General features: G+C 52.7%; 1 protein-coding gene across 2 annotated transcripts in view; it reads left to right on the top strand.

The window, feature by feature from the left end:
- The window catches only part of RSPO4 (R-spondin 4), a 30,400-nt gene extending 15,215 nt beyond the window's left edge, over positions 1-15,185 (top strand). The window contains exons 2-5 of one of the 2 annotated variants that reach the window (XM_044262363.1): positions 11,797-11,985; positions 12,669-12,809; positions 14,215-14,400; positions 15,069-15,185. In XM_044262363.1, coding sequence (XP_044118298.1) covers positions 11,797-11,985; positions 12,669-12,809; positions 14,215-14,400; positions 15,069-15,169 — 617 coding nt within the window. In that variant the 3' untranslated portion in view covers positions 15,170-15,185. The remainder of the gene's footprint in view (positions 1-11,796; positions 11,986-12,668; positions 12,810-14,214; positions 14,401-15,068) is intronic. The other variant, XM_044262364.1, reaches the window with a different exon arrangement.
- The last annotated feature ends 10,931 nt before the right edge of the window (positions 15,186-26,116 follow it).

Genomic DNA, 26,116 nt, shown 5'->3' with positions numbered 1-26,116 from the left:
CTTCTGGCTGCACACCCAGGGCTCCCACAGGAACACAAGCAGGACCATCCTTGAGGAGCGGTTAATGGAGGGCAGAATGCATCTGCCCGGGCCAGGGTGGCTCATTAAGGGATAGGAAAGCAGAGATGTGCCTTGGCGAGGGGCAGGGGGCAAGCCTGGCACCAGCAGCCTGCTCTGAAATGGGTCTGCCCTGCTACCCGGCCAGAGGGCCAGGTAGAGACAACACAGGGCGAAGACTTCGTGCTTCCACTCTGAGCACTAGAATCCTCTGGAGGTGGGGTTCACCATCCATCCCACACCCGGCACTGTCCCGGCCCCACGCCCACGTTCGGGTGACAAACCCGGCGCCTCCCCTTCCTGCCTCGCTGACCTTGGCACGGTCCCCAGCTCTGGTTACTTGGGAAAGCCTTCCAGTGAGTGATAAGAGGAGCTGGGCTGCCCCTTCCAAATATTACCCAATCTTACCCCAGCTTCTCATCCATCGTCAGGCCTCCGGGGCAAGGTACTGTCTGGGAGCTCTGTCTAGCTCTGCTACCTCCAGGGATTGGCCTTTGAGCCCCAGTTGGCTCATCTGTGTAATGAGGAGTGGTAACAGGACCAACTTCCTTGCTTCTTAAAATGAGGTCAGGGACCAATATCATCAGCATTCTCGGGTAGCTTTGTAGAGAAGCAGCAGCTCAGACCTCACCCTAGAACTTTAGTGTCAAAATCTACCTTTGAACCCAAGACCCCAGGGTACTCTGTGTTAACACTACTGTTGGGAAGCCCTGGCTGAGCCCGCAGAGTGGTTTTTGTTTTGTTTTGTTTTTAAATTTTATTTATTTATATGGCAGAGAGAGAAAGATCACAAGTAGGCAGAGAGGCAGGCAGAGAGAGAAGGGGAAGCAGCAGGCTCCCTGCTGAGAAGAGAGCCTGATTCGGGCCTCGATCCCAGGACCCCGAGATCATGACCTGAGCTGAAGGCAAAGGCTTAACCCGCTGAGCTACCCAGGCGCCCCAGTTGCAGAGTGGTTTTTGAAGATCGCCTGAGCTCAGACATCTATGACACCAGGCACAGCACCAGAAGCTTTCAACGAAGCCCCTAATTGAGAGTAGGTAGTGCCTCGGATTTTAAGCAGCAGCACCGGGTGATTCTATGTGGATTGAAATCTGAGGAAAAAACAGATGTGGGTGTGAACGCTGACTCCCCACCGTACTCCATTCCGCCTTCACTCCCAGGGTCTGGAAAGGATTCCTTCTGGATTCCAAGCAGTGGCTGGGGTGTGGCAGGACATTTCCCAGCCTCCCAAAGCCCTGGTGGGGGCAACAAGAAAATCCCCCAGAGAGAGTTTGGAAGGGACCTGACAGAAGAACGACAGGGACAGGCTCCCCTGGGTGAGGGCACACGTGCTGACTTGCCCCACATCCCAGGGCTGAGCATGGCACAAGAGAAAATGAATGAGATACACCGAAGAGGCAGGCTCAGTCCCCAGATGGCCTGTCCTGGGCAGCCAGGCCAACTTCCTGTCTCAGTCAAGGTCAAGTGGGCATGGAAAGAGGCAAGGGCCTTAGCACAGCCCTGGGAACTTAGCAAGGCCATAATAAGGGGACAGGGGATGTGTTATTCAGTGTGGAGGACTGAAGGAGGCATGGGGTACACAGGGACTCGGGAGGCAGTGTTGCCACGACGTGAAGCTTTCAGCTTCTGGAGTCACCCTGCCCGGGTCTGACTGTCCACTACAGCTCCTACTACATGCCTTTGGGCAAGCAGCGGCCCTGCCCTGAACCTCCGTTGCCTCGCTTCTGAAGTGGGTGTGACAATAGTACTTAAATGAATTTTGCAACATCTCTACGCGGGATGATGAGCAGCTCTGGAAAGGGGGGTCTCGAGGTGCAGTATTTGCCAGGATAATCTGGATGAGCAAAAGCAAGGTGAGGACTCGCCTGTGGGGGCCACTGTGGTTTTGCCCTGCCCTGCTGGGGTTCATCCTTCCCTGGCAGAAAAGGAACATCATCAACTTCCTTTGCCCTGTATGAGCCTGGCCCTCGACCACAGCAACAGCTCTCTAGAGAGGCCAAAGTACAAAGCTTTGGAAACTTGAAGGAGAAAACTCCAAACTGCACTCCAGCCCTCGAGGGAGCACCTTGGGGCGCCTCCCATGCGTCTCACAGAAACCAAATAATAAAATAGTGCCCATTTGTCTGCCACGAGTGGTGCTAAGCACTTTACGTGGATGAGCTCGTGTCAACCAGACAAGTGCCTGGGAGCCGGTTGCTGCGGTTGTCCCCATTTTGCTGAAGAGGAGACCGAGGTTCAGAGTAGTGAAGCCTGCTTGTCTGAACTCACCCAGCCAGAAAGTGTTGGTTTGTCAGGCTCCAAAACCAAGACCACCTCAACATTCTGCTGAACGTGAGGCCCTCTATGTTCCCCCCCACCAGGGTACTGAGAAGACGCTGGGGGGCTGAAGACCTTTAGCCCTGCACCCCGTGGGAGACTATAAGCTGGAAGTCATCTCCAGGGTTCCTCCCTTGCTGGGAATGGTGCAATCTACCCCCCAGGCAGGGATGTGCCGTGGGGCTCCTCTGAGCCAGCTTCCAGGGGCAGCAACTGCCTCCCATATGTGGGGGCCTGAGCGGACAGGCGGGAGCCCAGATGTTGTTTATTTCCTTTGGTCATCGGTGACATGTGTCCCCCACTGCCAGGCAAGGATCAGAAGACGCACTGCCCAGGGCTCTCTGCATGCCCCCCACCCCCACCACGGTTCTGATCATCCCCAAGGACAGAGCAGGACTCAGGTCAAGGACTGGTCCTCCTCAGGTTGCATGGCCTTGGGGCAAGGGGCAGCCGTCTCTCTCCATCCCCATCCTTGGCACCCCCCAGGGAGGCCTCCGGGACAGCTGTGTTAAATCCTCAGTCAACCATGACACACGATGTTCTCATGCAAGGCACACTTCCCTGGGCACACCCCAATTAGGAAGAAACTCCACCCCCCCAAAAAATGTTGACATCAAAATAAAAAGTTCTGCACCGATTGCCCAAGCAAGCCCCGAATCACAGACTCCCACAGACGCGTGGCAGGTGGCGATGGTAACAATCCTGAGCCTCTCGTTGGTGTCCAGCCTGCTCAGGTCCTCACAACTGGAAGGTCAGCCAGTATGATGCTTGTTTAACAGGTGGGAAAACTGAAGCTCAGAGAGGTTAAGGTACGAGTTCAAGGTCACACAGGCAAGGCTAAGGGGCAGAGCTGGGATGTGAACCCACACAGCCCAATTCTTAACCCTACTCCACTCAAGTGTGGTCCCAGGTTCTACAGCACCAGCAGCTCTTGGGAACCTGTGGGCATTACACTTCCTCAAGACTAGCCTCACCCCACCGAATCACCAGCCAGCGGTGTTTTAACAAGTCCAAGGTGAATCTGGCGCATGCCCCCATGTTTGAGAACCCCTGCTCCACATTGCCTCCTAACACCAGTGACTGAAGTGGGTGTGAGATGAACGGAGGCTCAAAGATGATAATACAGGGCAGCTGACCTTTGCCCTCAGTGTCAGGGGTCGTTAAAGGGGATGGGGGGCAGCCTGGTGAGCCTGTACCCTGTCTGTGTAATTTCAATCAATTATTGCCTTATGGGAATGCAGGCCCAGTGTTGTCCGATTTTTTCCAGAGAGGTCCAAATTCTGGCTTTCTATGTGAAATCTGGTTTGTTTGTTGTTGTTGTCTTTTTTAATGTTAGCAGTCTATCCAAATGAGGGTTTTTGTTTGTTTCTTTTTTGCTTTTTGTTGTTGGTTTATTTGGTTGTTGGTTTGTTGTTTTGTTTTGTTTTTTAAGGATGGGGCTGCATTTCTCAACGTGGGTATTAAGGATTTTTCAGTGACAGACACGCTGTGGGCTGCCGAGGACGTGAACTTGTCTGGGAGAACATGTAATCTTCAGGGTCTTAGATGTCACCCTGGGCCTTTTGACCCCTTCCAGGAAAGCTCTGCAGGCTGAAAGGGGGTGGGAGGCATGATATTGCAGAGATGACCCTGAAACCACTCGAAATTCCCAAATGGAAAAAATATGGAGATTCCTTGCAAACCTCAAGCCATTGACTCTTATTGCAATGAGGTTGCCTGGGGTTGTTCTCAGGCTGTGGGTCACCCTGAGGTTGGGAACCCTTATTGGAAGACCCAGGTCACTCCCTGATCCCAACAGAAAGGATAAACCTGCCCTTCACCCAAGACCAAAGCTGCCTCCTCATGTCTGCCTGAAGACCATCGCCTCGGACCTTCTGTCCACCAACACCTCTGGCCTCTGTTTGCTCACCTGTGAAAGGGAGGAGGGTCCAAGTGTGGACTGACCAAGTGTGGGCAGGCAAGGAACTTGAACTTACATTTATAAAGAAGTACCTACTGTGTGCCAGGCACTTGCTTGTTTGTTTGCACACATCTCATATCCAGGCCCATGAGGGGAGGAATTGCTGCGACAGGATTTCAGATGGGGAAACCGAGGTCCACAGAGATTAGGGTAATTTGTCCAAGGTCATTCTATGAGTGGTGGAGCCAGGACTGGAACCTGGGCATCTGCACCATAACACACGTCCTTAGATTTGTGAGGACACAGAACGGGTCATCGCTTCAATATGACAACAATAGACACGGTATATCAGGGGCCTGCTTTGTGCTAGGCTCAAAGCCAAGAGTTTTCCAGGAACTGTCTCCTTTAATTACAACAACCCTGCAAGATAAGCCTTATTACCCCCGCTTTTGCACTAGAGTAACTGAGCCCAGAGAGCTAAAGCACTTTGCCCGCGATCACACAGCTGTGCCCCAGAGCTCATAACTATAGAACCCCTCGGAGTGGACGTGACGCAGTGATATTGGTTGGATGCGTGGGTGAATGAATGAATGGATTGCTCAGCCCCGGGCTAACTCATGCTCTCAGAGTTGTTATAAGCCTGCCTCCCTTTGGAAACCGCAAAGCTTGATGTGATCCATTCCACTATCATTTTCTTGGGAAAAGACGAAGTGACTCAGATGTCATTCCAAACCCATCCAACTGCTGGAGTGAAACAGGCCCATGTATTTGAGGCCTGGTATTTTGAGTAGGGGAGGATGGTCATGATCATGGGAGACCATTGATATAGGAAATCGCATGGGGTTCCATCTCTTCTGATGTCCCCTGAAAACCCAAGGTATTACAAGGAGAGCTCTAATGCTTTCCTTTAGAAGTGTGCATCTAAGCTGGGAGAGGCCAGTGATGAAGGCCAGGAGACGGTTGGGGTATACAAGAAGCCCATTGGGGAGCCATGGTAAGCAGGCTGGGGGGCTGGGGCTCCAGGCCCCTTGGCTTGGAGGGAACTGGAACCTGGACTTACATCATGGTCAGAAACTCTGTCTTTTGGGACCCAAAAGGTTTCTGGTTGCTTTATTCTGTCTGCATCTGATGTGTTTCTTTCTCTCTTTGCTTCTGTATATTAGGAGTCTAGTTGCAAGTGACAGGAAACCTACCGTAGAGTGGCTTGAGAAAAGAAGAGAATTTATGGACCCTCTCAGGGGGGCGTCCAGGTGCACACATAATCTCTCAGCTCTGCTGCTGCCTTGTGGCCTCTATTCTCACCTCCCACCCACCTGTGGGACTCCCTCCCACCCTGCAGTGCCCACCAACCCTGGTCTACACCTTCCCAAATCCAAATAGAGTGGAAAAGAAAATGCACACATGTGCATGCATACACACATGCCTGTCAACCACCCCCCACCCCAAAATTTGAAGACTAGCTCTTGCTGAGACATGTGCCTAGGTTTGAACCAGCCACCGGAGTCAAGAGGACCTGTGGTGAAGTGTATCTGGCTGCAGAGTCTCTCCATGAACCTCCAAGTCAGAGAGTGCAGACGGATGGGGTCTCTATGAGCACAGAGAGGGACGACAGATGCTAGTGGCCACAAAAGCTTCTCATACATGGGCACTAGCCTGCCTTCCTGCAAATGTCCTTAGATCAAGAGCCCAACACAAACCATTGTCTGTTGGCCCAGAGTCAAAATTCCCAAGAAAGATGGTCTTATTCGTTCAGCCAGAAAGAGCAGTCAGTCCCTACTTCAGTCTGTCTGGCATTGACCAAGGGACAGCGTCATGCAATTCAAGCATGGTTTCCACATCTGGTTGTCAGGGAAAGGAGTTCGTGAGCAGGGAAGACTCATCCAAAATGCCTATTACATTTATTTTGGACTTACTATAATGCACATTCCTGGGCCTGAGCCAGACACTTTACGAGCCTCCCTAAGAATTCTTAGGCTCAGTCAAGTTAAAGAACTATCACATTTGGATCTTTCTAAAGCAGCATTGTACAAACTCTAGTTGTCATCACTTATGATTCAGAGAATTATCGTTCAAGTCTCTACACCCGTGACCTTGGGGAGGAGAAATAGCATTGCCCTGTCCAACAAGTCGCAGAGATGTGATGAAAAGCCAGAGGCCATCGGAGTTCTAAGTCAGGCATGCCATTACAGTACAGAGCCACTAGAGGGCGCCCTATCCCACCACCAGGACCAAGGACGCCGCAGAGCTAACTTCAAAAACCTGAAAGGATTGAGTTCTGTCCGATGCCTGCACACCCATGTGTACACACACACACACACACACACACACACACACACACACCATCCGAGGTCACGGGAGGGTCCTTATCAGGTTCTGTCTTCTGCATATGGAAATGCCACTCTAGAAAAATTGCTGTTTGGCTGTCTGAGCTTGGGGAAGTCTCCACCCCTTGTGGCCTCAGAATCCCCGTGCACCTGCAGGGGTCAGGCTAAAGGATTCCTAAGTTCTTCCCAGAGACCAGTTAGAAAGAGTTTACTTTGTCTGCATTACGTTCAGTCCCTCCTGTGGGCTTTAGCCCTCCCAGTGGCTGTGAGGGCCTCTGACAGCGGGGGCCATGCACGGGCCATCCCTGCTGCCCCAGGCTCTGCCTGACACGGAGGAGCCTAGAACAAATGCTCCACGAGGGCAGTAGGGGGCTGGCTGCCCAGGTCCCTGCCTCCATTGATGCTGCAGGACCCTGGGGCCCCGTGGTCTCCTCAGCTGCAAAATGGGCAGAGACACCTGAGTCGGGTGTGAGTCTCTGTCCACGCACTCAGTGTGCAGCGAATGCTATTCTGTTTTTCTGTAACTGAACATAATCTCTACTTGGAACTCCTGTTCTGCCGGGAGGCAGAGATCACCTCAAGCCAAATGAGGGTCCCTTTGCCCTTTGTTGTGGGGCCACATCTCAGGTCCAGTGGGATGACATAGCACTGAGGCACTGAGGAGAGGTACCCTGTTCTCCACTGACATCACCCTGTGCCCACCCGTGAGGCTGAAGACCCCACAGCATCAGTCATTCTCATGCAGTCCTCAGGATCTGATAGAAAGGTCCAATGGCCTAAACAAGAGGGCTGACACTTTCACCCCTCTTCTATACGAGAACCTAAAGTAGACAGCCCTGGGTTAGCATGGCCACGCCATGGCCTCTCTGCCAGGTCCCTCTGTCCCCGGCATCCACCCTGGCTCTGGCTTCCAAGTCCACAATCCCACCAGCAGAGGAAGAAGGGGAGGAGAAAAGAGTCACCCTTCTTTAAAGGTCATTCCTGGAGTGTGGACAGGACACTCCCACTTGAAGCCCATGAGTTGCAACTTAGATGCTGCACCATATACCTCTGCAAAGGAGCCTGGGAAATGTAGTCTTCATTCTTGGAAGACATAACTTTGGCTAAACATAAGGTTCCTTTACTGAGGAGAGAAAGAACCTGGGGCATAAGTAGCACAGGGCTCAAAGCTGCAGGTCTCTGTTGCTCTCAGAACTTCTATCACCTCCTGCCCAAGATCTCAGCGTGAGAATAGGCCAGGGCTTGGGGAAGGAAGCTGGGAGGGGTAGGAGTAGAAGACAGTCCTCTTTCCTTACCTATCCCTCCCCAACCCACAGACACAATAGAGACTAAACACTTCTAAATATATTTTTATTGTAAAGTATTTTGAAACTACAGTCAAGAATAAAAAAAAACACAATGAACATTTGCGTACCTGCCAGCCACTTGTTGCAAATCTCCCCATCTTAATATTTGCTTCAGATTTGAAGAAATGAACTATTACAGATTCAAGAGGAGTCCCTGGCCTTCTTCCTGAATCCCTTTTCTCACCCACATCCTGAATTCAGTGTTTATTAACCTCTTATGTCTTTCACTTTTGATACAAATTTAAGTAGCACACATGTCCAAGAATATTGTTTTGCAGGGTTTCAAACTCTACACGAATGGCTTCTTCCTCTGTGATTCATTGTGCAATCTGCGTTTTTGCTGTCAGCCTTGTCTTTGAGAGTATCCATGAGGTCAGCTGCAAACCCTCCCCAGTCACATATCGTGGGTCATATATGGGACGGCACCCTAGTGAGCTTATCTCTTCTTTTGATAGTTAGGTTTTTACACTTGTTTGCTATTAAATGATGTCGCAGCGAACATCTTTGCTCATGTTTCTCTGGGCACAGACACAAGGGTTTCTCTGTGCTGGTGGTTTGAGATCATGGCCACGGGTCAGTAACAGCAGTGTCACCTGGAACCTGTTAGAAATGCCAAGTCTCAGTCCCCCCTCCTCCGATCTACTCAGTGGGACACTCGGACACTCGGGGTGGAACCCTGCTCTGTGTGTTGTAACAAAACCTGTAGGAGAGGCTGAGACAAGGGTTTGAGAAGCACAGTTCTTGCGGGGGGACCGCAAGCCAAATTGCTGTGCTCAGAAAAGGCACATTCTCAAATTTACTAGATGCTGCTGGACTTTTCTCCAGGGTTTATTTACTCTCCTGTCAGAAGGGAGGGTTTTCCTTTCATACTTGCCAGCACTCTGTATTATCAGAATTTAAACTGTTTCCCTTGGGATGGGAGGTCTGGGTTCTGTTCGCTTCTCAGCTGATGTTCTCTCTCTGGCCCGGGAGATCCCTCCTATGACATAGTGCATACTCTCTCTCTGCCCTCAGGTCCCTGCGGGGCTACAGCTTTGGAAAGACATAAACCTTTACTCTGCTCTTCTGTGGCTGTTTCTCTTCCCAGGGGCATTAGCAAGCCTGCTGGATCAGTCGGGGCCCTCACTTGTTGGAAGTGGCCCTCGAAGAGGCAGCGGCCAGACTGGGGGGCTGCCAGATGGAGGAACCAGCTTCATGGCCCCGGCCCCAAGCGGCAGCCCCGGACATGGCCACGTGGGGCCTGAGCTTTAGCCACTAGGACCCTTTTCTCTGGAACCTCACTGCAGGCCGGCCTGACCTGCTCTCAGACCCCACCATGCTGCTGCCCACCGCTGTGACCCCTGCCACCCTCCCACCCTTCCCCCCACCCCCCTCCACTGAACCACCCTTCCTCTGAGGCCTGGGCCCTGCCTCCTGGCTCAGGGCAGCCCGGCAGCCCCTCCCTACCTGCCCTTGCCCCCTGCCCGCCTGAGCAGGACCCTGCCCCTGAGCAGGAGGCTGGGCTGTGGGGACAGCGGGTGGCCTGCATGCCTCCCTTCCCCCTCCTGCCCTTCCCTCAAGTCTCTGTCAACAAGTATTTATTGAGCTAAAAAAAAAAAAAAAAAGTGGCCCTTTTTTTTTTTCCCAAGATAATGTTCATTTATTCCCACCAAGTAGTAACATCCTAAAAAGATGTCTTCTGATGTCATTTGTTAGAATTCCTTCTCTTTTTTCTTCATCTTTAAAATCATTAAAGTTCATCCTTATCTCTCTTTCCATGATTTTGGAGATTTTTCAATTTTTCATATATTAAGGTAGCAATCTCTTTTGCATCTCTGGCATCTATCTGCTCTCCCCAAATATTTCTCTTTGTTCTTTCGTAGGGAAAAAATTTAACAGTTGGATAGGCTCTGATGCCAGCTTTCTGGCATGTTTGAGCATAAGCCTGACAGTCTACTTTTCCAGCTTTCATTTTTCCTTCAACCATCCTAGCTAAGAGCTCAAACTCTGGAGCAAAATTCTGGCAAGGTCCACACCAAGGAGCATAGAAATCAACCACCCAGTGCTGTGGCATAAGCCACAGCAGTGGGAGATATCAGCAGGTTGTGGGGGGCTCACCAGATCCAGGTAGCTGAAGATCAGGCTTGGAGAAATGGCAGGACCCATCCCAGAGTGGGAAGGAGGGGAGGCAGAAAAGGCCCAGACTGGTCTGGACAGTGACCCTTATCCCCACATAGCCCCTCACTCTTTTGGTCCAGCTCCCACGACTCGGGGTCACGGGAATGAGTATCTGATTGGTCAGTGCCCATCACTGCCAACTTGAAGAAGGGCTGAACTTCCTTGGTTTCTGTTCTGGGGAGGGGGGCCCCAGGAATTGCCCTTCTCCATTTCCTCACACAATAGGGAATTCCTCTAAAAGGCAGATGAGGCACGAATAGAAAGGGGGGGCAGGTAGACCTGGAGAGTCAAGAAGGTCCTATGCTGGGTGGCTGTGGGCTTAAGGGGAGTCAAAGTATGTAACTGGTTTATTAAACAGTCTGACCTTGATGGGGTATAAATGCAGAACAGTTTCACATGTCCCCAGTTGCCTCTAAGAAGCTGCTCGGTCCTTCACGGACTCTCCCCACCTCCTACCTCCAGTGGTTTTCCCTGCTGCCTCTCCCTGAGACATTTGCCAGGAACCACCCTGCTTGGGTGAGGCCGCAGCCTCCCCAAAGTCCGGCTACTTCTAAGGGGCCCTCGCCACTGAGAAGCCCCCCAGGCTTGCCGTGAAGGATGCACAGGTTCTTCGGCTGCTGCCTCTTCTCTCAGCTCTGCCCATCTCTCTCCTGGCCTCTTTACTCTGCTCAGAGAGACACAGGAAGGAGAAGGTTGTCAGAGCTGTGACAGAATTGAATGTCCAACGGGAGCATAAGAAGCTGGCCACCCCTTGTTGCAGGCACCCCATCTCTGGGAGGGGCACCTTGCCCCTCTTCTCACTTGGTTTCGGGGGTTGGGATCAGAGGGAAAGTCACAGCCCCCCACCCCAGGCTGACAAATCCCAACTCTCTAATTGGTCAGCTTATCAGGTAACGATCAGGAAAGCAGAGACCCCTTGTGAGCCTTGGAGAGGCTTCCTTTCTAGAGTATTCTCTGCATCCTTCCCAGCTTTGGGTCCTGGCTGACTCTGGGGCAACAAATTTTCCTTCCCTCAACTCACTACACTTGATGATGCTGGGAGTATTTGATGATGGTGACAGGGAGGAAGGGAGTCTTGTTCAGAAACACAGAAAATGCAGGAGGACGAGGGTGTCCCCCACCCCCACATGCATGCGCACCACCCCCACACTAGAGGACAAGGATCTCCCCTACCCCCACCTGCATGCGCACCCTCCACACACTGATAAACACACACTATTCCCATGAAGCCTAAGTTTGCCTGTGAGTTCTAGAAAACTCCACATAACAGTGGTTTAAATGAAACAGAGATTTTTCTCTCCTGTAAGTCTACACGGGCAGCCCATGGGGACCTGGGCTCTTTTTTCTTATATCTCTATCATTCCACGATAGCACTTCATGATCCAACGTAGCTGCATGTGTTCCAGCCATCGTGTTCACATTCCACTCACTAGGAAGGGTGAGGGGATAACAAAGGGCATGCCCCTGCCCTTTAAGGCAGCTTCTTAGAAGTTGCACACATTGCTTTAGCTTATACACTGTTGGCCAGATTGGGGTCACATGACCGTATCTAGTTGTCTGGGAAATGTTGTGGTTTGTCCGGGTGGCCATGTGTTCAGTTAATATGCCCCATGAGATGGTCCGTGCTGCCTACGTACATGGTTTGACTATTTCTCTCCCACTTTCCCCCACCTTCCTCCCTGGTCTGGCTGGCAGTGGGCACTGGTCCAGGGGGCAACTGCACAGGCTGTGTCATCTGCTCAGAGGAAAATGGCTGCTCCACCTGCCAGCAGAGGCTCTTCCTGTTCATCCGCCGGGAAGGCATCCGCCAGTACGGCAAGTGTGTGCATGACTGTCCCTCTGGCTACTTCGGCGTCCGTGGCCAGGAGGTCAACAGGTGCAAAAGTACGTGGCTTCCCCCTCGTCCTATGCTAACACTGGGTTCCTGAGACCTCTGGCCCACACCCCACCTCTCACCCCAACATGACTGCAAGCAAGCAGTGTGTGCCTAAGCCCAGACTCCAAGATACCAGCTTGGTTTCAGGCTGGCTCAGAAGCCCTAAGCAAGACAGCGCCCTAGCAGCTCTGGGCACTAGTAGAGCAGGAAACCTTCACCTCTATCTACCATAGCTTGCCGTGTGGCCTTGGGCATGTTACTCCCCTTCTCTGGGCCTAGCTCAAAGGGAAAAAGGAGTCCTGACTCCTACTCTGATTTTCACTGTGACCTGGGATAGATCATGCCCACGTTTGAGCTTTGATGGAAATGCAGCAGAAGTCCTCCACCACAGCCCAGACTTGCTATGTGACTCTAGACCAGCCACGTGCCCTCTCTGAGCCTTGGCTCAAATCAGAAAGGGAATCTTGACCTTTCAATCCAAGGAAGCCTGTTACCTTGGATGTGGCACCTGCCCCCAGTGAGCCTCAGGGCAGACAAGGAAAGGAGCTCTGGAATGCAGTTCCCGCACAGGTCTGGGCTTCAGAGGAGACCGAATCCTGATCCCAGGGCTACAGAGCTTGGGCTGCTCAAAGGCAGAAGGCCCCCTTCTGCGTGGCCACCCTAACCACTGGTGGCCCTGGCTTTCTTGCAGAATGCGGGGCCACGTGTGAAAGCTGCTTCAGCCAGGACTTCTGCATCCAGTGCAAGAGGCGGTTTCTCCTGTACAAGGGGAAGTGTCTGCCCTCCTGCCCGCTGGGCACCACCGCCCAGCCCAGCACTCGGGAGTGCCAGGGTGAGTGGGGGCCTCCTTGCCCCGCCTCCTTCCCTAAGGGGCTGGTGAGGGCTGTCAGGAGACTAGGAAGAACCACAGGAGAATGTCCTCCCAGGGTGCTGGGAGACCCAATAGGGGACATCAGACACACACACAGGGACCCTTCTATACATTAGAGCCATCATTATACATTGAGCACCATTATCACGGCCACCATCACTACCAACATCAGATTCGTTGCTATTACCAGGGGAGGCCCCAGAATTCACAAGAAGAGCACCGATTTTAGAATCAGACAAACCTGGGTTCAAATCCTTTTCACGTCTCCCTTCTGCTCCTCCCTGAAGCCAAATCTCCCCACCCCTACTTCAAGCTTCAGGTCAGGATTCTCCTCATCCTGGAAACCTTCCGGGTCCCCCAGGCCCCCAGGACCCAGGCCTCTTCCGGGCTCCGGTGGCTGCCTGTGCTTCCCCCATTATGGCCCAAGCACCCTGCCGTCCCAGCCTGACATTTCTCGGTGGTGAACTCCGGGAGTGGGAGCTGGGTCTGTCTTGTGCCCGCTGCTGCTCTGCACCTAGCAAAGCATGAGGCATAGAATAGGGTCTCTGTCCCTACTTGGCAAATGAACACATCAGCATAAGGACCACTGTTCTCAGGTCTGGAGACCTGGTTTCTGGGCCCAAATAGGTCTTAAACACTTGCCATGTTCTGATGCAGATTCCCTTTTGTGTTTCCTTAGCAGGCCTCTTACCTGCTCTAGGCCTCACTGACCTATTCTACAAAATGGGGGTATTAACAGCCACCTTGTTTTTTGCCTACCTCTCGGGAACTCTTAATAGAATCAAATGCGAAAAACTATGTGTGTGTGTGTGTGTGTGTGTATTTTAAAATTGTTTCCTGCTAAGAACTTTCTTGGCCTGTGACCTCATTTTTCCTCACAATAGCACCAAATAGCTTCTGCCTTCCCCAGCCCATCAGAGGCACATGATCAAGGTCAAAGCAATGTCCTGGCCCTGAGGGCCTCCCAGCAGACCTTCTGGCCTCTTGGCCTACCTGTCCTTCTCCCAGCCTCCCCCCTGCCTCCCCACCAGCTGCCCTCCCTCCCTGACGTTTGCCAGGCCCCCCAGACTGCATACACCTGCCTGTATCCTTCCTTCTGCTCCACGGGATCGCCTCCTCTCCTTCTAGCTCCTCAGTAACCTCCTCCAGGAAGCCCTCCCCTCTAAAGCCCATGGTCACTCCCACTTCTGGCCCGGGTGTGCTTTAGTATGGCACCCATCCCAGGCCCTCATAAATTGATAGTTAAGTGTCTCCCCTCTGCTCCTGGCAAGAGCTGTTGTCTTCAGGGACCTGGACCGCTCCAACTTTGCCCTTGGATCTCCCTGCCAGCTGATCCAAATTGTCTGTCTGTGTCTCCACCCAACAGAAGAATGTGAGCTGGGCCCTTGGGGGAGCTGGGGCCCCTGTTTGCACAACGGGAAGCCATGCGGCTCTGCCTGGGGTCTGGAGACCCGAGTGCGGGAGACGGGCCGGGCCGGACGGGAGGAGGCAGCAACCTGCCAGGTGCTCTCCGAGTCAAGGAAATGTCCCATCCAGAAGCCATGCCCAGCAGGTGAGCACCGGGCCGCATTCGGGGCTGCAGCAGGCAGGGCTCCCCCCCCCACCGGGGAACGCTGGGGGGCTGGGGACATTGCCTGCCCAAATAGCACCCATAGGGCGCCGGAAAGTCCAAGATTAGCCATACCTTCTAAGTCCTGCCCTCCCTGGTATCCTTTCAAAGGCAGGTGGGATCAGTCCCAGCTTCCGGAGAGATACGTGCCTGCCTTCATCAGGACTTCTCTGCCCTTGCAGAATGACCACCTCCCCTTTAATAGCAAGGATTTCAGAACGCCCTCTTTATGACTCCAAAGTTCATGGATAATGTGATCTCCTTGCACGGGTCATTTAAAAAAAAAAAATCAGTTGATGCCCTGTCATATAAAAGAGAAATAAAAGAAATTCCCCCACGTGGTCACACTTGGGCTCAACACAACTTGAGAACACCTAGAGGAGTCAGGGCAAACGTGAGAGCTCCCGTCAGGGCACAGAGATGCGACTTCCCAAGAGGGGACCAGCTCTTAGTAAAGCCCAAGTAAGCCCTCTGAACTCTAAACGGGCCCCACGCCCCCGGCAGCCTCGGGCCATCCAGCAACGCGAGTGTTCAAAAGCAAGTGGATGGAAGGGCTTCCCCGGGCTGGGCGGCGCGGGGCTCAGACACAATGCCCTGTGCTCTTGGTGCAGGGAGGAACCCCAGCCAGAAGAAGGGGCGGAGAGACCGGCGCCCTCGCAAGGACCGGAGGCAGGACCGCACGCTGGACGTGAGGCCCCGCCCACCGGCCTGAGGAGTCCCCTGGGCTTGCCGCCCGCAGCACCCCCACCCTCCCGCAGCCTGCAGCCCTCCAACCCCCACACCGCCACCCCCTCCTGCTGCGGCCGCTGGGACCGCATCCTTCTCTCTCCCCACCCTTCCCTTCCTCCCCGCGTCCTGCCTTTCCAGCTCTTCTTCATTTCTGCTCTTCCTTCCGTTTCTCCTCCCCCCTGTCCTTTTCCCTTCTCTTTAATCTCTTATCTGTCTGCCTTTCTTTTCCTCGTCTCCTGTTTTCTTTCCTGTTCTTCCCTGTGTCCTGCTCTGTCTACTTCTTAAAGAAAGCAGACGTCTTTCTCTAGGCCTTTCCCTGACCCTGTTGGGACCCCTGTTCGCAGAGAAGGGGTGTCCAAGGGCGGGGCCCAGGCCGCCATCCAGGCAGGCTGTGCGAGTCCTTAGGGCCCTGCTTCTGCTCCAGAGGAGAGCCCAGAACCCAGGGCTGCCAGTGCCCCCTGGTCAGGCCAATCCCTGGAGGCCATCACCACAGCCCTTGGTCACCGGCTTCTGTGGGAACCCCCAGGAAGAGGCTCTGGGGGCTCCCCATTCCCTGTGTGGACACAGATGGGGCCTCCGGTTGAACAGCCAGCCCTGAGCCTGCCTGACAGAGTTTACCCTTGGTGCTCCATGACTGCCCTCCCTCATGGTTCCCTGCCCCCTTCTCCCCAAACTGACCATATTCCCTTGTCCTTTGGGGGTCCAAACACTGCTTCCAACAGGACTGTCATCCCTGGGGGAACCACGGACCCAGCCCAGAAGAGGCCATCGAAGCCAAAAGGAACTTTGAGATTATCCAAGCTGCTCTGTTCCCCACCCTGGTGCTTCCTACCCCTTGTACCCAGGGGAAACTGAGGCCCAAGGAGGGACTTGCCCAAGGTCACCCAGGAAACCCAGGTGCTAGGCTTTCTACTTATTGGCTGCCCAGCGCAGCACACCCACAGGAAACTTTGGGGGCCTTTGGGGAGGTGATGAAAGAAGGAGCAAGGGAAGGGTCGGGAGGGAGGGAAGATTCCTCTATCCCCCAAGCCCCCAGGGAACCCTGAGCACTTGCATTTCACTGGGACACCCCCCACCACACCAGGTGAGAAGAACATCAAGAAGAACATCGGAGAGTCTCAAATAAGACTTAGCTCAGAAGACAGTTTGTTCTCACTGCCTGTCATTCCAGCATCACAGTACCTAGCCCCTCCTCGTTGGCCTCCCTGAGTCCCCAGGAAGGGGTGCTCCCAATTTGCCTTGGCATGGTCATGCCAAGGCTGGCCTGAACTCAGAAGGTCCCAGCAGCTAGAAGCATTGGGAGCCTGAGGCCCAAAGGGCCTCGGGGTGGCCTGGGGAAGGGGAGCGGGTCCGCAGGCTGGAAGAGAGGTTAAAGGTGATGAGGTAGCACACCCCCCACCCCCCAAGAAGTGCCTACCCTCAGGCTTCCCTCTCTCCAGCATAATCCCTTAACCCTTCCCACCACACACACACACCCCGCCAGGCCCACCCTCACAGCTGCTGCCCTTCCTCGCCTGGCCAGATCACCAGCTTCTCCTGCAAAAGTTTGTGCCTCTGAAATGCTCTATTGTTGTTGTTTCAAGACCCCGACTTTTTTTTTTTTTTTTTAATAAAGAGAAAAGAAAAAAGAAATTTGCAAGTGCTTCTTGGGCATGGGGAGGGAGTTATAAAACCATGACGCTGATGAGTTTGGAATAAGTGAATCTCAACCATGTGGGGCGGTTTTCCCTGGAATGCTCAGGGCTGCGAGGATGAAGGGAGGGCTGGGGACGAAGAAGGCACTGAAAGAAGAGGAGGGACCCTCAGCCCCCACAGCCAGGGTCATCTCAAGAAGGGAACTTAGCCACAGGCCGATGACAGCAGCGCTGTGCTCCCCACCCAAGGCCTCTGGGCCCCATGAATCACAGATGTGGCCCCAGGGAACCATCTGTGCCCTGGATGACATGTCCACAGGGCCAGGGACACCCAGAAGGTGTGACCTTCCCAAGGAGCCATCTGAATAGTGATCTCACTGCTGGTGAGAGTGTCCTCTCAAACCCTGGGGGCCCGGGTTTGAGTCCCAGCCTGGCACCAGCTATCTGCTGGCTCTAGGCCAAGTCCCTTTTTACTTCTGGACCTCAGGCCTACACCACCACCCCCAGTTTGATGGATGGCATTGATGAGGGAGCAGGAGGCTGGCTGAGGACAGAGCAAAAGCTGGCACCTTGCACCCCCTTTTTTCCCGCTCCCCTCCATATGTGTAGCATTCCTCAGGCACCCCTGACTGCCATAAAACGATAAATAGTTAACTTGCAGGGATCGTAATCCTGCAGAACAGGAATCTCCCTTGCTCTACAGATGTCCTAGAGACCTAAACAGGGAGGTTACCTTATCAATAGCACAAATTTCCAGAGGCAAATAACTCTCAGTTCCTGAAGCCCTAATGTCCCCCTCCCCACCATAAACTGGAGGAGGCTGAGGTAGAAGGGAATGTAAATGACAGCAGGATCATAATACCCCACCAAGAATCTCCCAGCTATCTTGATGTTAATACCTGACCTAAAGACGACATTGATCAAGCCATAAGGGCACCTTGTAGGCCCTCCTTAACATGTGAAAACTCTGTTGAAACCTCCCATCCCTTCACCACCTCCCCACAACCGCAAGGTATATAACATGCCTGCCCTCACAACCCGGGGCAGCAGCTCTTCCTGCCCACGGGTCCTGTCCCCGTGCTTTAATAAACCACCATTTTGCACCAAAGATGTCTCAAGAATTCTTTCTTGGTCATCGGCTCCGGACCTCAGCCCACCGAACCTCACCTAGGTTCTAGGACTTCATCAGCATGACTAGATTATATCCATTGCCCAAATCTGGGTGGTCCAATAGCATCCCTGGGGCGCTTGTCAAAAATTCAGATTTCAGCGTCCTACCCCAGGCCTACTAATTGTGAACAAGTTTGGGGGCAGACAGGAAGTGCTAACTACTCATTCCATGGCCAGTTCAGTGGAGACGATGGCTCTCTTGGGGGCCTTGCAGTGGCAGTGCTCAGTGTTATGTCCCAATAATGGGTCCGTGATTAAAGGAGAGAGACTGATACAAAGCGAAGGTCAAGCAAAGCTTTATTTAGCGCCAAGCATCAAGAATCTAACCAAACAGGGGCACCTGGGTGGCTCAGTGGGTTAAAGCCACTGCCTTTGGCTCAGGTCATGATCTCAGGGTCCTGGCATGGAGCCCCGGCGTTGGGCTCTCTGCTCAGCGGGGACCCTGCTTCCCTCTCTCTCTCTCTCTCTCTCTGCCTGCCTCTCTGCCTACTTGAGATCTCTGTCTGTCAAATAAATAAATAAAAACTTAAAAAAAAAACAAAACTGACCAAACGTTTAGGGACGCACCTCTTAGAAGAGAGGGCGACCCTTCTCTGTTTCACAGTCTAGCTTTTAAGGGCAAAGGCCATGCGTTCAGGCCTAGCCACACACAGGTGGCCAATGAGATTGTAACACACACAGGAAATGCCACAGTGATGCCAGGTGACCAACTGAATTACAATTTACCCTAATAGACATTTGAACCAGCCTATTACACCTTGATTAGGATTGGCGCCAAAAAGGCTCCCCAAGGCGGGAGTGGGGGTGGGGCTACTCCTTGGTAGCTAGGGAGACAGTATGCAACCCCCCACTGATCGGGTGTCTCCACCTGGCCTGACCCACCCCTGTATTTGAGCTTTGTTATCTGAGGCTGGTTCCCGGGACTTGTCACAAAGTAAATCCCCTGGGGGAAGGGGAGCGGGGACAGTTTCTAAATAGGTTCTTACACTCAGGCCTAAGTGGGAGGCATCTGCCTTTCTGCTTCTGACCGCCAGCCTCTGCAATCCGATTCTATAGGGTTCCAAATATAGACCTCTTCTCTAGTATGTTTTCTGGTGAGATTTGAATTCTAGGATGCTGGAGATTCTAACATCCATCATTCTAAGAAATCAAGACTGGAGAGGAAGCTTCCCCTCCTGTAATCCCCAAGCCATGTTCTTTCCCTCAGGGGCCCGGTCCTCTGTTCCCAGATGAGGGCTGTGGACAAGGACAAGGTTGTCCCTTTTTTTTTTTTTTTTTAAGTTTTCAAATTAGAAGATTAGTTTCTCGAGGGCCTATAAACTGGATCTCAGACGTTCCCTCCAGCTCCTAAACCTTTCTCACCCAGCCTCTCCCACATTCTCTGGAGGATCAGGCCACCTTACTGAAAAGGAGAGCCTCCCATGTAACTGTCTGTTACAGATGAAGCTCAGAGAGAATCTTTGAAACTGGCCAGGATCACCCAGCCAGAGAGGGACAGAGCCCACACGGAGGCTTGGGGCTGGCCAGATGCTACTCCAGAGGAAGCAAACACGGCTTGGCGCATGCTGAGAGCTCCCTGCTCAACCCTCCCCCAACCTCCCAACCCGGCTCCAGAGGCCACGAGTTGGCCCTCTTTCAGGCAGACACCCCACCCCAGAGCTTGCTTGCTCTGTCCCCAGCTCAGCCTGCATGTCCTTCCCACCTTCTGTCCCTAGAGGGCGCTGCCCAGCTATGAACAATGCAGCAGCCCGGCTAGTAACCACGCCCTTTTCAGAAATTGGGGGTGGGATGGGGTGGGGGCGGGGACTTCGGCTGGCTTCTCACTCCCAGCAGGGTCGGTGGGGGTGGATGACAGGGGGAGGCTGCCTCCCACCTCAGGCTGAACAAGAACCGTTGCGATGGTGGCTTCTGCCGAGTGGCATTTACAGCAAAGAGGCTCCAGGACTCTGGCTTCCCCCCAGGCACAGAGGGGACGTGGATTCAGAGGAGGACCCGAGCTCCATATCCCACAGCAGGTCACCCTGACTGCCGCAGTTCCTACCTCCTGCCAAGACATCCCGGTCCCAGGCCTCCAGGGACTCGTGGAGTTGAAGTTCTCCCATTTCACTTAGAGGAACATTTCAAACGATCCTGTGTGGTCCCTCAGACTCAGGAAATGTGCGTTCTTGTAATAACAAAACGACAGTAATGATCATAATGATTAATAAGAAGAACATCTTAAATGTATTGAGCAGGCTAAGGGCTCTAAGGGCAGTGGCTCATTTCCTTTGCTTCCCTCCCCTCCCTACAGGTCATCTTTCTGGCTTCCTCCTGTGTGCAGGCCTGGTCCCAGCGCTCATCTCCTGCAGCTTCATGGCTGCTCTGCCTGCAAGCTCACTTACGCAAGAGGAGACAGAGGCGCAAGTTAAAGCCATTCAAAATCTTGGGGCGCCTGGGTGGCTCAGTGGGTTAAGGCCTCTGCCTTGGTTGGGCTCAGGTCGTGATCCCAGGGTCCTGGGATCAAGCCCGGCATCGCAGCATCGTAGCATCGTAGCATCGAGGCATTGGGCTCTCTGCTCAGCGGGGAGGCTGCTTCCCCCTCTCTCTGCCTGCCTCTCTGCCTACTTGTGATCTCTATCTGTCAAATAAATAAAATCTTAAAAAAAAAAAAAGCCATTCAAAATCCACCGGCCTCGTCTCATCATTCGTTCAGTAAATACACACATAGGGGCTTCTAGGTGCCTGGAACTGTGCTGGCTGCCAGTGATAAACACCTAGGTCTTGTCCCAGAGCTTTCTGTCTGTACTCAAGTCAATTACAATGGGCCAAGAAGGCCTCCTGCAGAGGAGAGGATCTGGGAGCAGGGACAGTTAATCTGTCTCCAGCCTGCCGTGGGGAGTGTTGGAGCCCTCAGGGAGCACCTCCTCCAGGACCAGTTAGGCAGATTGAGAACTGAAAATTGACATTGGATGGGAAGATCCAGCTATAGGAAAGAGCACATGCAAATGCCTGGACTAGAAGCTGCTCATGGGGGTGCCAAACCCAGAATTTGCAAGCCTCCTAGGCTGCCCGACTGGGGGACCAGAAGACTCAGCCCTGGGGTCTGCTGCTCCCCCACCTTGCTCTCCGACTCCCTGCCTCACCCATAGTGGTCCATTCAACCGGCCACCCACCACCCACAAGGTGGCACAGACCAGTCAGCCAGACCTGGAGCTGAAGAAGCTGGCTGGGAAGGGGCTGCCGACATCCAGCCTGCCCCACCCCCAGCTGCTCTCCTCCTAGCTCACACCCCAGCAGAGAGAAGCTGGCTCCACTCTGCCCTCTCTGAACTCCTGGGCCTCAGAACCCACACATGTAATAAAATGGCTGTTGCTTTATGTTCCTGAGGTTGGAGAGGTTAGTTTCACAGCAATAGACAACTGAACTAGGGGTTGATAGTGGAGTCACTCTCCGAGGGTGGAGGGCAGGGAAGAGGCAGGGAAGAGCCACATAGCAAAGCCACAAATGTCATCTCCACCACTGAGCAGCTCTGAGCCCTTGGCCAAAATCCTGTACGTCTCTGTGTGCCTCAGTTTCCTCATCTGTAAAAGGGGATAAGAAGAGTATCTCTCATGGTGTCTCTGTGAGGTTTAATTCAGTTTTAATAACACATGAGAGTTAAGACACAGTAACTGCTCAATAAAGGTTTTTATTTTAAGATCTATTTCATTTATTCATTCAACAATCATTTCTTAAGCCCTGAGTCTGAGCCCGGAACTGTATAGGGAATTTCACATTACAAACTTACATTCATTCTCCATCCCACCCTCAGAAGTAGATTTTATTATTATTCCTACTTTTAATAGATGGGGAATCCAAGGCTGAGAAAGATAGCAGGAGTGGGGAACTCAAAAACCTCACCCTCCACCAGATGGCCATTTACTGCATGGCCCCCCCACTAGGGGGGCACATCCTATGCCCCCCCGGGAGACCCGCATCCCGTGAGAGATGCACCTGCAGCCCCATTGCTCTGGGTTGCTCCCGGACAGCAAAAGAGCTTCATCTGGAAAAGGAACTCCAAATGGCCCTTCCATGTAGGACAGAAAAGATGGTCCACCTCACTGAAATTAAATGACAATCAAATCACACAGACTGACCTCGTTTGACCTGCTTGAGTGGCAGAGAGCCAGATTTTGAAACCACAGGGCCTTGGCCGGGCTGTGGGTGAGTTGGTGCTCTCTCCTGCCTTCCTGATGGAGGAGCACGGCCCAACCTCTAGAGAAGGGAAATTGACGATGTGTATTAAAATGAAAACACTCTCCTCCCCGGCGCTCAGCCAGCCACTTCCAGGGATTTATCCTCTGATTAGCCTCACCCGTGTGCAGAACAAGTGTGCGTGCACCGAGCTGTTCCCTGTGGCCAGTGGTTTTGATCACAGAGAACTGGAAACATTCCAAACCTCTTCAGGAGACCCCTTTAAGGTATAGTCTCATAGCACTCCATGGGACGTCATGCAGCTGAGAAGGGGTCCTGAGGAAGGGTTTGATGTATGACTCTGAGCAATCAACAAGACGCACGATGAATGGAGAAAAGCAAGTTGCAGAACCATGGGCAGTCTGCGAGAGGGCTAGGATGGGAGCAGGTGGAAGGAGACTTGCTGTCCTCCTTTACTCCTTCTGACCAGTAAGACATGGGAATATACTACCAAGTTCAAAAAATAAAAATGAAATTCTTTGGAGACATTTTGCAAACAGGACTTTAAATACCCTTAAGAAAGATTCACATGGCTTTGCATAAACATTTTTCAAAAAGGGTTTTGGAGACACAGTACTGAGCTTGAGGACGGAGCTAGGACCCACTGGGGTGTCCTAGCTGCCAAAGAGCAGGGATCCCGTGAGCTTTCTCCTGTTCATGCAGGTTCCATGTCCACTTCGTATGCAAACCTAGCAGAATGTTCTGCTGAGACATGGTCCAGACACCGAAGCGCAGGAGTGAATTGTGCGCAAGCTCACCAGAATTCCCAGGTCCACAGCAAAATAGGAGATATAGAACACAATGGCCGGCATATCACTTTAGCCTCTGAGAATCCCTTTCTGCATTTGTACACGTGGCCAAAGACAATAGCACCCATTCCCAGGGGTGGTGGAAGATGAAATGGTAGGGGTTGTGGTAGGGTACATAGTAGGGCTTCACGGTGGTAGCTTGTGATACTGTCTTTCCATTCATCCCTTCATTTGCTTATCAATCTCCTTCACTCCAAATCATATTTGTCCTGGGGCTCCTGGGTGGTTCGGTGGGTTAAGCCTCTGCCTTCAGCTCAGGTCATGATCTCAGGGTCCTGGGATTGAACCTCCCACTGGGCTCTCTGCTCCCCACCCCCCTACTGCCTGCTCTGCTTCTCTGCCTACTTATGATCTCTCTCTTTCTGTCTTCTCTGTCAAATAAATAAATAAATTAAAATCTTCTTAAAAAAAAAATTGTGTCTGTCCTGCGGCATAGATGTTCCTCCTCCAGGAAGCTTTACCTAATTGATTGTCTCTTCACAGCAGAAGTTCCTTCTTTGGGCGACTCAGTCCTCCTTCCTCCTTTCACACCCTCTGTTTGATACCCTGGGGATCGGCCTGGGTGCTGTAACTCTTTTGGCCAGGAGAGGGCAGCACTATCCAAGAAGCTGGAGGAGCCAGGCTCACAGCGTGATAGCGGGACGCCTACCTCGGAAGCCCTACTGTGTGCCAGATACCACTGGGAGCCCTCCACTTACTTTACCCAACTAAAGGAAGGCCCTACACTGGTTGCCTTTTACCATCCCCATCCCCGTTTTATCTCCTTTTCCCTTTTTTTAATTTTTTGTAAGACTGTGGCTGCCTAGAGAGTTGAGTTATTCATTCTCAAGTCAGGTAAACCCCTCTCTTGTTTTATTTAATTTCCCTCTTCCCCTTCCCTTCCTGCCCAGGTATCCACTCTCACAAGTTCATTCTGTGTCCTTTCGTGTGCATGAATCCTTGGATTTGCGTGTTCTTATTTACAGAAACGGATTTGTGCTTCCTGTCTCCTTCCCCCTCGCATCCACCTGCTGTTTCTTAGATCCAGTTGTATTGCTTCTGCGCCCGCTTCCCCTGGCGTTAGACATAGCTCCTTTCCTCAGCTGTGTCGCGGTCATCATTGCCCCTTTGGGCCCCCTCCCGGGCCTGCCCGAGAATTTCTCTGGGCTACACACGCAGGGCGATGGTGGCTGGACCACTGGTAGCTTCCTTCTTACCGTCCCTGGGTCCTGCACCAGTCCTAACATCCAGCAGAACACAGAATTCCCGTCTGCCACATCCTCGCTAACCCCACAAAGCTCCAGGCTATCTCATTTGTGCCAGCCCAACTGGTGCAGGGAAAGGAGGTCTGCCTCTTCACTGTGAACTCCCATGTCTCTGATGACCACTGAGGGTGTAGGAGTATTGATTCCCACTTTTGTTTGTGACGTTCTCCCCCATGTTACCGTGCTACCATGGCGGCTCAGGCCCAGGGGTAAGAGGTGGAGCTCCTGACCTTGGCCTGCCCCTCTAACAACAACAATAATGCATTCATTTTTGACTCTTAATGACTTTGCTGTTTCCTTCATGATCTCAGGGGCCTGTGGTCAAGGGCAGTGGCTTAGTTAACCCAACAACATGCAAGAGAATCTCACGAGGACCTGGGAACCTGTATAAAGGGGGCTTGGGAAGGGTGGGTCTCATTGCTAGATGGGCCAGGGCAGGTAGGAGGCATAAGGAGAAATCAGGATGGCCAAGCTGCCCAGTGACATTAATGAATGCAGAGCAGGAAGCAGGAGGCCAGGACATACCAGGAACAAGGATCTGGAGGGCATCTTGCCCTATGTCAGGACTGGTACAAGCTAGATGTTTCTCCACTCCTAGAATAAAATCCATACTCCTCATGGCCACAGAGTCCTTGCCAATTTAGCCCCTGTTCCTTCTCTGACCTTGTCTCCTGACCTGTCCTCCTTGCCCACTCCAGCTACACTGGCCTCATCTGTTCCTGAAAATTGCCAATCTCATTCTGGCCTCAGGGCCTTTGCACTTGCTATCCTAACCCTCTGCCCAGAATGTTCTCCCTCTAGATCTGGATCTCCACATGGCTTCCTCCTTTTCTTTTCTTTCTTTCTTTCTTTTTTAGATTTTATTTATTTATTTGGCAGAGAGTGAAAATGAGTAAAAGCAGGGGGAGCAGCAGAGGGAGAGGGAGAAGCAGGGTCCCCAACCTGAGCTGAAGGCAGCCGCTTAACCAACTGAGCCCCCCAGGCGCCCGCTTCCTTCTCTAAGTCTTAGTTCAAATGTTACCTTTTGGGCGCCTGGGTGGCTCAGTGGGTTGGGCCGCTGCCTTCGGCTCAGGTCGTGATCTCAGAGTCCTGGGATCGAGTCCCGCATCGGGCTCTCTGCTCAGCGGGGAGCCTGCTTCCCCCTCTCTCTGCCTGCCTCTCTGCCTACTTGTGCTTTCTCTCTGTCAAATAAATAAATAAAATCTTTAAAAATGTTACCTTTTCACAGAGGCTTCCCAGATGATCTTATCTCAATAGCCTGTGCCCAGCCCCAAGGCATTCTCTGCTTTAGTTAGTGAATGTTTCAATCTTTCTTTGTAGCCTTAATTGTGATTTAAAATGCTCTCGTTTAGATAAAGGGGTCATCCAGCTGAGACATCTGTCTCCCCTTTGATCACCAGCATTGTTGATTCAGCTGACCTGACTGCCTTGGCCAGTGTCCCCTTCTCCCTCAGGGCTCCCCACGTGTCCCTCCAGAAGGGGCGTCTTGCTGGGTCTAAGAGGACGACCCTCCCCAAAGGAGGAAGCCCATTCCTCCCTCAGGGGCACAGAGGAGCTGCACTTCACTGCTGGAAGCTCCAAACAAGCTCTTGAGGTCCATTTGTAAGCGAAGGTAGGCTAGTCAAGCTTCCAGAACACAACTAAATGAGACGCTGCGTGTGGCAGTCTGCCTTTCTAAAAGGGAAAAATATAGAATAAAACAAAATGATCTCATCTGTCTAAGTCTTGACCTCTTTATGACTAACCCCCTTACATGTGACCCCCTTTCACACCAGACTCTGCAGGGGGGCCACGTCTGCACGGAGCATGGCCAGCCCCTTCCATGCCCCCCCCCCAAGAGCAGCTGGTGCATGGTAGAGAG

Source organism: Neovison vison, chromosome 8 (genome assembly GCF_020171115.1).
Source record: "Neovison vison isolate M4711 chromosome 8, ASM_NN_V1, whole genome shotgun sequence".
In the NCBI taxonomy this organism is placed as follows: domain Eukaryota; kingdom Metazoa; phylum Chordata; class Mammalia; order Carnivora; family Mustelidae; genus Neogale; species Neogale vison.
This window is presented reverse-complemented; position numbering and strand designations above follow the sequence as displayed.